The sequence below is a fragment of the Nanorana parkeri genome, unplaced genomic scaffold, assembly GCF_000935625.1.
Source record: "Nanorana parkeri isolate BGI_ZX_2015 unplaced genomic scaffold, ASM93562v1 scaffold225, whole genome shotgun sequence".
Taxonomy (NCBI): domain Eukaryota; kingdom Metazoa; phylum Chordata; class Amphibia; order Anura; family Dicroglossidae; genus Nanorana; species Nanorana parkeri.
This window is the reverse complement of record NW_017306493.1, coordinates 452,373-462,530: the sequence shown is the minus strand read 5'-3', so window position 1 is coordinate 462,530 and position 10,158 is coordinate 452,373. Positions and strand designations below refer to the sequence as shown.

General features: G+C 41.3%; 1 protein-coding gene across 1 annotated transcript in view; it reads right to left on the bottom strand.

Moving 5' to 3' along the window:
• The window catches only part of LOC108786742 (apoptotic chromatin condensation inducer in the nucleus-like), a 35,687-nt gene that overhangs the window by 11,847 nt on the left and 13,682 nt on the right, over nt 1–10,158 (bottom strand). Inside the window, exons 3-4 of the mRNA XM_018556099.1 lie at nt 6,213–6,324; nt 2,815–2,931 (exon numbers count right to left, since the gene is read on the bottom strand). Of these exons, the coding sequence (XP_018411601.1) occupies nt 2,815–2,931; nt 6,213–6,324 (229 nt within the window). The remainder of the gene's footprint in view (nt 1–2,814; nt 2,932–6,212; nt 6,325–10,158) is intronic.

Sequence of the window (10,158 nt, the reverse complement as noted above, 5' to 3'; positions counted from 1 at the left end):
TGTGCTGTGAATACATGTAAAATGGAGTTAAACAACTGGAATTATTTCAGGGTCTGTCTAATGATTGTTCTCTTTATGACATAATCCAATTCTTGAACAGGTACATATTATTCCTTACGCTATGAAAATCCCATGAAGGTGAGCTGAACTCCTTTACACAACTGCAAGAAAAGCACGAGTTGTCTCATTCAATCGCTTACAGATTTCTGCAACTTTGTCAAGGCTTAAAAGGCACAATTTAGAACTCAAAATATGCCTATATCCAACTATCCCTAATGGGCATTTTGAGATCACAGGCCCATAAAGGGTTGGTTTCTACTTCATACTCACATTTACTACATACCAAACTGGGCAAGTCTTCCCCTGCAATTAGAACTAATTAAGCCCACCATCTCAGAAGAGGACTGGGATGAGGTATTTTTTTTATATGTATGTCTCGCCAGCGATCAATAACCAGTTAATCCAGCTATATATTATCCACCAGACCTATCCATCAATGGTATGTTCAAATAAAATGGGATTTATAACCATACATAACTGTGCACTCCACACACAACCCCAAGCCGATTTTATTCGCCTCATCTGGAGTGGTCTAGTCATAGTGGAACCATACTATATCTCACAGTTTTGCTTATTTGTTTTATTGGACGAAGAACACTAGCCACACTACACCAGAATTTTTCTACAGGAAACATTGTTCACGACTCACAAGACCATTACTATTAGATTGATGAACCCATCTCCAGTAGCATATACCAGCAGTTGTTGTTAATAAATCTGATCCGAGAAGGAGGAGAAATTGTCCTCTAAATTCATAAAGTTTGGTGTGAATCTACACTTCCTTTACTTGTAGATTCACACCAAATACTGGAATACAACCCTTCTGGCCATTTTATGCACTTCTCTATCAGCCATTGCTGACCTGAATATTAACCACTTCACCGCCATTATCCTGCACATCTGAACATTAACCCCCTCATCTCCATCCTTCCACAGTATGTGACCTGTACATTAACCCCATCACCTGCCTATGTGTATGACCTGTACATTTACTGTATCTAGTGTACCATTACCAAGCTCTAGGATGTAAACACCTTAATACCAACAGGTTTCTTAGTTTCCAAAAAATGTGGCAAAAAAAATTAGAAAACCTTGTCTACTTTTTAAAAAGGGGTCATTTGTGGGGGGCACATTCATACTGTCCTCACATTTAATTTGTTTGATTTTATGACAGAATGTAAGGGAAACAGGGTTTTTCTCAAATTTGTTTGGTCTCTTTTCCTTTATATAGTAAAAATGGTTATTAAAACATCACCAAAAAAAAACAAAACAGTCTAAAAAAAATCCTAAAAAACGAATTTGGGTACAGTGTTGCATGACTGAGTAACTCTCAGTCAAACTATCTCACCGCTGAAAACTGAAAAATGGCCTGGTCAGGAACGGAGTGTAACATGTGGGTCCTGAAGTTGTTGATGCAATCTTAGAAATCCACTGTAGGTTTACCTTAAAGTATGTATCTGACCAATTATGTCATAAGGACTCACTTGAGACTGCCAACGTTCGTTGAATTATTTAATTTCCTGTTACAATCCACTGTTTTATTACTTGTCTTTTGACGGACTGTTTTGTGAGCAATGAATAGAGTTAAAAAAAACAACTTGTAGTACCGGATTCCATTCTGACATGCTAATTTATTAACAAATCCTGTTTTTCATACCATAAAAGTTTAAAATAATGGATAATGATTTCCATTACATTTCAAGTTTGAAGAAAAACAAATACTATTCCTTTAGGAATGCACCAAATGCCAATACTAGTACTCGCTCAAATGCTGCGAATACCAGAACTTCCAGTATGAGAAAGCCAGGCGGTGAGTCATTACACATCGTCTGGCCTCCTGATTGGCCGGGAACCAGGGAGCTAGTTTACCGGCCAATCAGGAAGCCAGGGGGCGGGTAATGACTCACCCGCCGGCTTCCTGATTGGCCGGGAAGCCGGCTCCATGCTCCCTTGTCATTTGGCGATGAGGGAGCATGTGGTCAGAAAGCCGACTCATCAGGAAGCCGGGCGGCGTATAATGACTCGCAGCCCAGCTTCCTGATTGGTCGGGATGCTGGACAATCAGGAGGCCAGGCGGCAGAGTTATTACCCCACCCCGGCTTCCTGCTGCCTCGTCACCTGATGAGGTAGCATGGAGCCGGCTTCCTGACCAATCAGGAAGCCAGGTGTCGTGTAATGACTCACCGCCTGGCTTCCCGATTGGTCAGGAAGCCAGGTGGTGAGTCATTACCTGCCCCTCGGCTTCCTGATGAGCCGGCTTTCTGGCCACATGCTTCCTCACTTGGTAACGAGGCAGCATGGAGGCGGCTTCCCGGCTACTCGAGAAGCCGGGTGGCGAGTCACTACACGCTGCCCAGCTAATCAGGAAGCCTGGCAGCGAGTCATTACACACCGCTCGGCTTCCTTAATGGGACTTCCGGTCTCGGTATTCGGGAACGGCGAGCACCAGAAAAAAATAAATGGTACTCTTACTCGATACTGTAAAACCGGTATCGGTGCATCCCTACCATTTTTTGGCAGCAGTGGGTTTTTTATTACATCAAGAGACAAGCTGAAGGTGTGTCAATTTACTCTGTGGACATTCAATTTACAAATTAAACCTAAAACGAGCACATATCAAGAGAACATCATCTACCTATGTCGAACGATCACCATCTACATGAAATCTTTTGTGTAGCCCACTAATCAATCAATGGATAAATTGGCAAACTAATGCCAATCCCTTCAGAAAAATAAAATTAAAAAAATGCATACTTTGAGTGCGTTTCCCCAGGTCAACATCTGGCACCTTCAAAACAGAACAGAGAAGATCAGGAGGCTCCGGCATAATATCAGGATTCGTATTTTCTTCCTCCGACTCGGCTAAAGGTTCTGTGAACCAAAGAGTTTGAATGAAGTGGTTAAAATTGTAAACACTCCACATTTTGTTTAATCAGGTCATTGCATAGTAACAGAAAAAACTAGGCAATTATCTTGGATTATTGAGGGGGGGGTCACAAATGCATTATTCTCAATATACTAACATTACAGGAAAACAGTAAACAAGCTAATAAAAATGACTCACTGCATTTTAACCCTTTCACTGCCAAGCCCCCTGGAACGCTGTTAATCTCAGCTGGCCACACCATTTTTGCAATTTTTCCCATTGATTTGATTTTCTACTGCTGCGTTGTTAGTGTTTGTATAAGACCCCCCAAACCATATATTTTCTGAAAGCACAGGCCCAGTAGAATAAAAAGATGGTGCTACTAATTTTGTAGGTCCTGCGATAATTGCGCAAATGTTTGTCAAGTCAATATTAAACCAATAAAAATACACAATTAAATCGATAAAAGTACATAAAAATTAGTATCAGTGCACAAAAAAAATACTTTTTCAGAATAAAACAAAAAGATTAAACTGTTTCGAGTTAACAAATAACAGAAATTTGTACATTTCAAAGGCGTTTTGAACTGCAGATGAAGGTCACCTAAATCAGATGCCAGCCTTAAGAATGTCTGGTAATTCTTGTGAATAGTAATATGAAAATTACAGTTTCCAGCCACAATGGTTCATTGAAAATCACTAAAATCCTTTCCTTACAAATTCTTTTAACACAAATGTTAAAATGTACACAAAGTGCTTTGTATTTATATTTTAGAGGCTGTTTGTGAGAAGAAAATATGAAAAATTACATATAATGCCTCTTGTCGTGGCTTCTGTCAGTCATATGCAATTAAAGGAAACCTGTACTGCTTGAAATACATGGGCTAAACTCACCTAAACTTGCAAGGTGCCTGTCATGCTCATCCTCCAGCTTTTATAATTATTTATTCACTGACATGGAGCAATCAAGCAGACTTCACTCTGGCTTCTGAAATTTTGTTCTCGGACAGTTTCTCAAAGTATTAAAGCTGAATTGCGGGCACAAAAAAAAAACTTAAAATGTTTCTCAATAGCCACAAAGAAATGTACACTCACCGGCCACTTCATTAGGTACACCTGTTCAATTGCTTAGTAACACAAATTGCTAAATCGGCAAATCACATGGCAGCAACTCAATCAGCGGTGTGGAAGGAGAGACGCCGTCCTCTCACTGCGCTCTCCTCCCGCAACGCTCGGCCGGCTGTCACATTTTCTCTCCACCCCCTGGGACACAGAACAGCGCCCAGCGGAGAGGAAAGAAAACAGGGATGCTCCGATGGCATTTAGCCAAAAGTGCCATTTCCGGCCGATATGTTTTGGCGGCCGATATATCGGTGCATCCCTAGACAATACTGTAGAACATGGGGGGTAATATTGTTAAAGTTGTTAATATTTATTCTTGTAAATTTATTCTGCTATTTATTCTTGTAACTTTATTCTGCATAAAACATGTAACAGTCTCACTGACAAGATTATTTAAGAGGGTGTGTTTAGGGGCGGAGTTAAGGCTGCGGGAGGGTAGGGGTTAGGTGGGCAACTGGTGGCGAGTAACTCTTAAGGCCTGGCTAGTAGCTCAGGACTTGAAATTTTGACCCCTGCTGTAGAAGATTGGAAAAGCGTTGCCTAGTCTGAAGAGTCTTGATTTCAACTGCGACATTCAGACGGTAGGATCAGAATTTAGCGTAAACAACATGAAAGCATGGAGCCATCCTGCCTTGTATCAACGGTTCAGGCTAGTGGTGTAATGGTGTGGGGGATATTTTCTTGGCACACTTATCATGTCCTGATTGACCAAAATCTCTGAAGAATGTTTCCAACACCTTGTTGAATCTATGCCACAAAGAATTAAGGCAGTTCTGAAGGCAAAAGGGGGGGGTCCAACCCGGTACTAGCAAAGTGTAACTAATAAAGTGGCCGATGAGTGTATATCAACTTTGTGTGCACCAAATGCCTTTGGCAAACCTAGATATTACTTTGTTAAAGTGGCAGTGACATCATCACTGTGCTGTTTATTAGCCTGAGCAGAACTCTGGGAGGGGCAGAGCGGGCTTACCCACTACAGGGTACTTGCAGAAAACTGCAGGAGGGGGCGTACACAAGACCAACCACCCTGCACAAGAAGAGAGCAGCAGTGACTAGTGTTTAATTACAGCACAGATCTGGAAGAAATACACAAAGCACACCAAGATTCAAATAAAAATACACATGCCTCTTGTATTTAGACAATATTTGCTTATCCCAGCGTTCAACTTCAAGACGATCACTACGATAGTCTGGCAACCAGCATTTTTAGGAGGTCAGTAAAAGCTGTAGCTCTGCTTTAGAGCCTGTTCACACCATCCAAAACTTTCAGGGCATAGTTCCGTGCCATGAACGCACTGTATCGCATAAACAAAGCCCCCCCCGGTGTTCTGGGGTGGGAGGGGCTTGGTGGTGCCATTCAAGTCAATAGCGCGGCAGACACGCCTCCTGCCCGCAAAGCGATCCCCGCCAACTGAACTCACGGTACTGGAATGCCCTGTGTTCAGTGCGGTGCCATCGCAAATAAATAGTGCATGCAGATACTGTGACATGAATGGCACCACCAAGCCCCCTCCCGCCCCAGAACACAGTGTGTTCATGGCACAGAACCGTGCCCTGAACACATTAGATGGTGTGAACAAGCCCTTAGGATAAAGGAAAAGCAGACAAATTATGTCATGATAGTTAAATTGAAATGAAAAGTTAAATGATAACCAGGGATTCCAGATGACTTTTGTTACAATGGCCTTGGGTTTGTCATTTTAAAAAACTTTTGCTGCACCTGTTTAAGCTCTCCTGGAATATTCTGCCCCAACGTTGTCACTTCAGAGCCTGTACACACCATTGTGTTTTGGTAATATATAATAAAAATGCATACTATTGTTGCACAGTGTAGTTCACCACGTTTAGGGTGGACAGAACGCACAGTATCAAAATGTCCATGTACACATGGAGTCATTCCAGATTGTTAAGTTCATACCCAACAACCAATGGTAATAAAATGCAAAAACCTATTTAGTATTATATAGGAAGCGAGACGACTTGTATACCTTTGGTGATTTCTTGGAGAAAAATACTACTCTCAAGGCTATTTAGAATTTTGACAGTTGAGCCATTTGCTGACCACCTTTTGAGTAAAGGAGTTTTTATGGCCTCACCGACATTAAAAAACACCTTTTTTTTTAGACCTCTGCAATGGTCTTTCCCCAAATGCTCTTGGCTCATACCTTCAGTTTCTTGTGCCTCTCGAGCTTCTTTCTGCAGTCTCTGTCGGAGCAGTTCCTGCTGCTTTTCTAGGTACTGCTTTATAAAGCTGTTCTGTCCCATTTCTTCCCCCATCTGTAGGGCAAAACAATTACTCAATCATTCCAACTGCATGATAATGGTAATACATCTAAATGTAACAACATTATAGAACAGAATCATCAACTTGTGTGAAATTTGTTTTGAGTACTTTGCATTATGTTTAATGGAAATATACTGACAAGATCTTCCAGCTATTTTAGGTCACAAAATACAGTATACTGTTTAGATGTTAAACCTGCACTGTAAGGCTGAACTGTTGGAAATACAACAGCTTATGCATAATGTGCTGCTATGTCTTTTGCGCACTAGATGGCGCTGTAGTGCAATGTTTCTGTATGCATACTTGTCTGTGATACAGAGGAAGTTTTATCAATATATATCCATATATGTTTTCCTCTCTATGATCTATATGCGGTTTCCTGTTTGATGCTGTAACCCTCTATACATGTATACAATGTTATTCTAAGCAAGTAAAACGTATTTAAGCATTCCTCAAGATCTCAGTGCTTCATCTAAACACATAAGAGTCAGAACCCTACTAATCAATACTTTGATAGTTTAATCAACCCTACATGCAACCCTCCCTGAAGTGGGTATTTTGTATAGTTTTCTGCTATATACTGCAAACGCATTTTCAAAGCAAGTGCAATGCAGTAAGGCTGCAGTAAGGTCATATAGCAGCTTTATAAATGGAGCCCAAAGTATACTGCATTTGAATTTTTTTCCATATGTAGTGCAATAGCCAGAGAAAAGTTGGACTCGGGCCGTATAGCACCTCCTTTGCTGACCCTCTTGAAAATACTAATTACCTGGAGTTCTGGTTTCAATTCTTTAGAGTTACAGATCCAGAACAAGTATGCTATGAAATGAGTGTTCAAATTCCGAATCTCTGTTTTAGGTAAGAGACTCAGAAAATATTATAGTCCGAGGATTAGCATGACAGCCAGGGAACAAACAAACATTCTCAAAGCAAAGTAAAGGTCAGCAATGGCAGTCACCTAAAATTATGTTGGCATTGTATGTTCCTCTTCACACCCCAGAAACTCCAGGTGTACACTCTTTACAAATATTGATTTTCCCCTGTAGTTGACAGGTTAATATTTACCATACTCTACAGATGCTGTTTGCAGGGGAGCTCCGCGCACCAACACCTCAGCCAAAGGATCCACATGTGAACCAACAGAAGGCTCATCCTAATTATGTGGCAGAAAGCATCCAAATGGCCGTCCACAGAGTAGTGCAGTGCCACAGGAAAAGCTCCAGTGGTTTAAGAAGTTCAGGGTCAGTCAAGACAGACCTAGGGTTCCTGGTCATAGCCTTGGACGAGACCGAAAAGGTCTGACATACCGCCATAGAGGCAGCCAGCAGCTTGCACAACCTGGCCTGCAGGAGCCAATAAGACCTTAAAATAGGGCTTCTAACTTTTTGTTTGTGTGATCCTTAAAAACAGGGACAATCTCTGCAGGGAATGCCACGGTCTTATTTAAACAATAGATAGCGGGGTTCACAGTAGGGACCGCCCACTTCCTAAGAAAGCCAGCCTCAATAGGATACTGCTGGAGCAAACAATTTTGAAGAACTTCCTAAGGTGATCCCAACCACCATACAACACAGGTTCTAAAAGCAGAAAAAAAGTTTAGCAAGTTTTGGTATTTTCAAGGACCCTAAACTTGTGATCTTCAGAAGGGTTCACATTGGCGGTTGTAACTGCAAACCGTGTATGGATCGCGTCCATGAGGACAGAAATCACGTCCTTTGGCTTAGAGGAAAGGTCAGGAGACAGGTTCTCCTTCTGAAAGGTTCTTTCCTCTGCCTCAGGAGGGGAGATAGGCAGAGTAAAGCCAGAAGGGGTCTTTAGAGAAGCAGCTGTGTGGCCCACTTACATCCCCTTCGGCTAGATCATGGAGATCATACATTTTCCCCATAAAATCCACCATAACTCTCTATAGATATTAAATCAGAGGAGGGTGCCTGTGTATAGACATTGTAGGCAGCAAGGTGAACCACGCTTGTGACTGCAGCGATGTGGTGCAGCGATGTGGTGGTGAAGATTCTTCTCTGTCTGTGCAAAGGTGTAGAGCAGCAGGAAGCACGCACAAAGAGAGAAAATGGTGGGTGTATGTGCAGCTCAGTACCTGCGAAGGTGCCTGAGCAGACACAGTTCCTGCCCCAAGGCTGTGTGGTAAACAACCGATGGTGCCAAATCAGATTTTCTAAAACTGTATTGCCAATAAATTTGCAACTCAGAAGTCGCACTGAAGCACCTGAAAGGCAGGCTGAGGATCACCTGAGGGGGTTTTGGTCCTTACCATGGATGTGCAGCACTCATTGAACACATGCCATTCAATCTTTGCTCTCCGGTTGAGCATACAGGGTTCAGGATTAAAAGGACCATGGCCCTAGAACTGGGCACAGCCTGCCAAGGCTTTGCCGAGAAGAAAACCAATCCAGATAGCTGCTGGATGCACCACAGTGGCTTAGAACAGAGTTAGGAAATCTCACAGAAAAATCTCAAAAGAAAAATAGTGTAAAAGAAAGTACTTCTCTTTGAACTGAAGGAAGACATCAATTATCTAAGGACACCAGCAAAAAGCTAGGCAAGCTGGGGGTGGGAGGGGTTATGCAAGGTTGTCCTGCAGTATTCATTGATTTGTCAGTGTCCGATAACCTGAAGGTAGCGGAATAACTAAATGGTTAAATAATTTAACTCCCTGAATCATGTGATGTATGATCAAGAAATAGCAGTCTAATAGTCTAATCTGAAACCAAACTATGTGTTTATATCTGGAGTACTGTGAAACTGGAACACACAAGCCAGCATTTTGAGATATTAATATACGGTACCTCTGCATTTCTCAGTGGCCTTTATGCAAATATAACTAGTGTACACTACTGTAATATTGTGAGATTTTCTTCAAAATATATACTTATAGGAAAACAGGAAAAAATACTTACCATGGCAAAGTCAATTTTTTTTTTTTTTTTAGTTTTACTCTCATAGGGTACCGTAACATTTTCATTTAAATGTATAATCATGATCAAACAGTGCCATGACAGATCATTTTGCATTAAAAACAGTTAAGAATAGAGTTCATATGTATGGGTTTGCCAGGGGTTGCAGTGTTACATAACCCATTCCGCATTCCCATTCCTCAGCAAGGAAATCAGTTCTAAATGACATCCCTTTACAAAGAAAAAGAGAGTTTTGTGGTGTGCGGTGTGAAGTCTGGTGCGATGTTACAGCACATCACACGATTTACTTTTTTCTTTTTAACTTTATGGAAATGTTCCAACATGCCAATTCATTCAACTTAATGCACCACAGGGAGTTGCAGTGCCATTTGGTGCAAGAAGTAGAATGAAATGTCACAGTGCCGTGAGCTGCACTGCATAAAAATTTACATCTTTATGCAGTGCACCGCAACGCAGCTTTACGGTGTGAACGCGACATATAAAAAACAATTGTGTCTTTACATTGATTAATACTGATCAATGCAGCTTAACACACACAGTGCAAAACCTTATGCGCATTGTTTTATAGGCATTTTTCTGCCTTTTCTCCCATGTAGACAGCAATGGAAACTTTGTCAGAAATTCTCATCTTCACCCTGTACTCATAATTTATTTTTGTTTATATCTGTGTCCACTTGAAGTGATATCTCATTTCTGTTCTAGAAGTTAAGGGAAATCTCCCTAACAGGGACACAGGCAACAATAAGTATCTTCCAGAGGGCCCAACTTTCCCCAATCTATTTAAAATAAAATAAAAAGCTTTAAACAGATTTAGAACCAATTATCTCACTGAAGTGACCTGTAATATCAAATTTGTCTGCTTAGGCTTCGAAGCCGACCCATAAAAGTGTACTA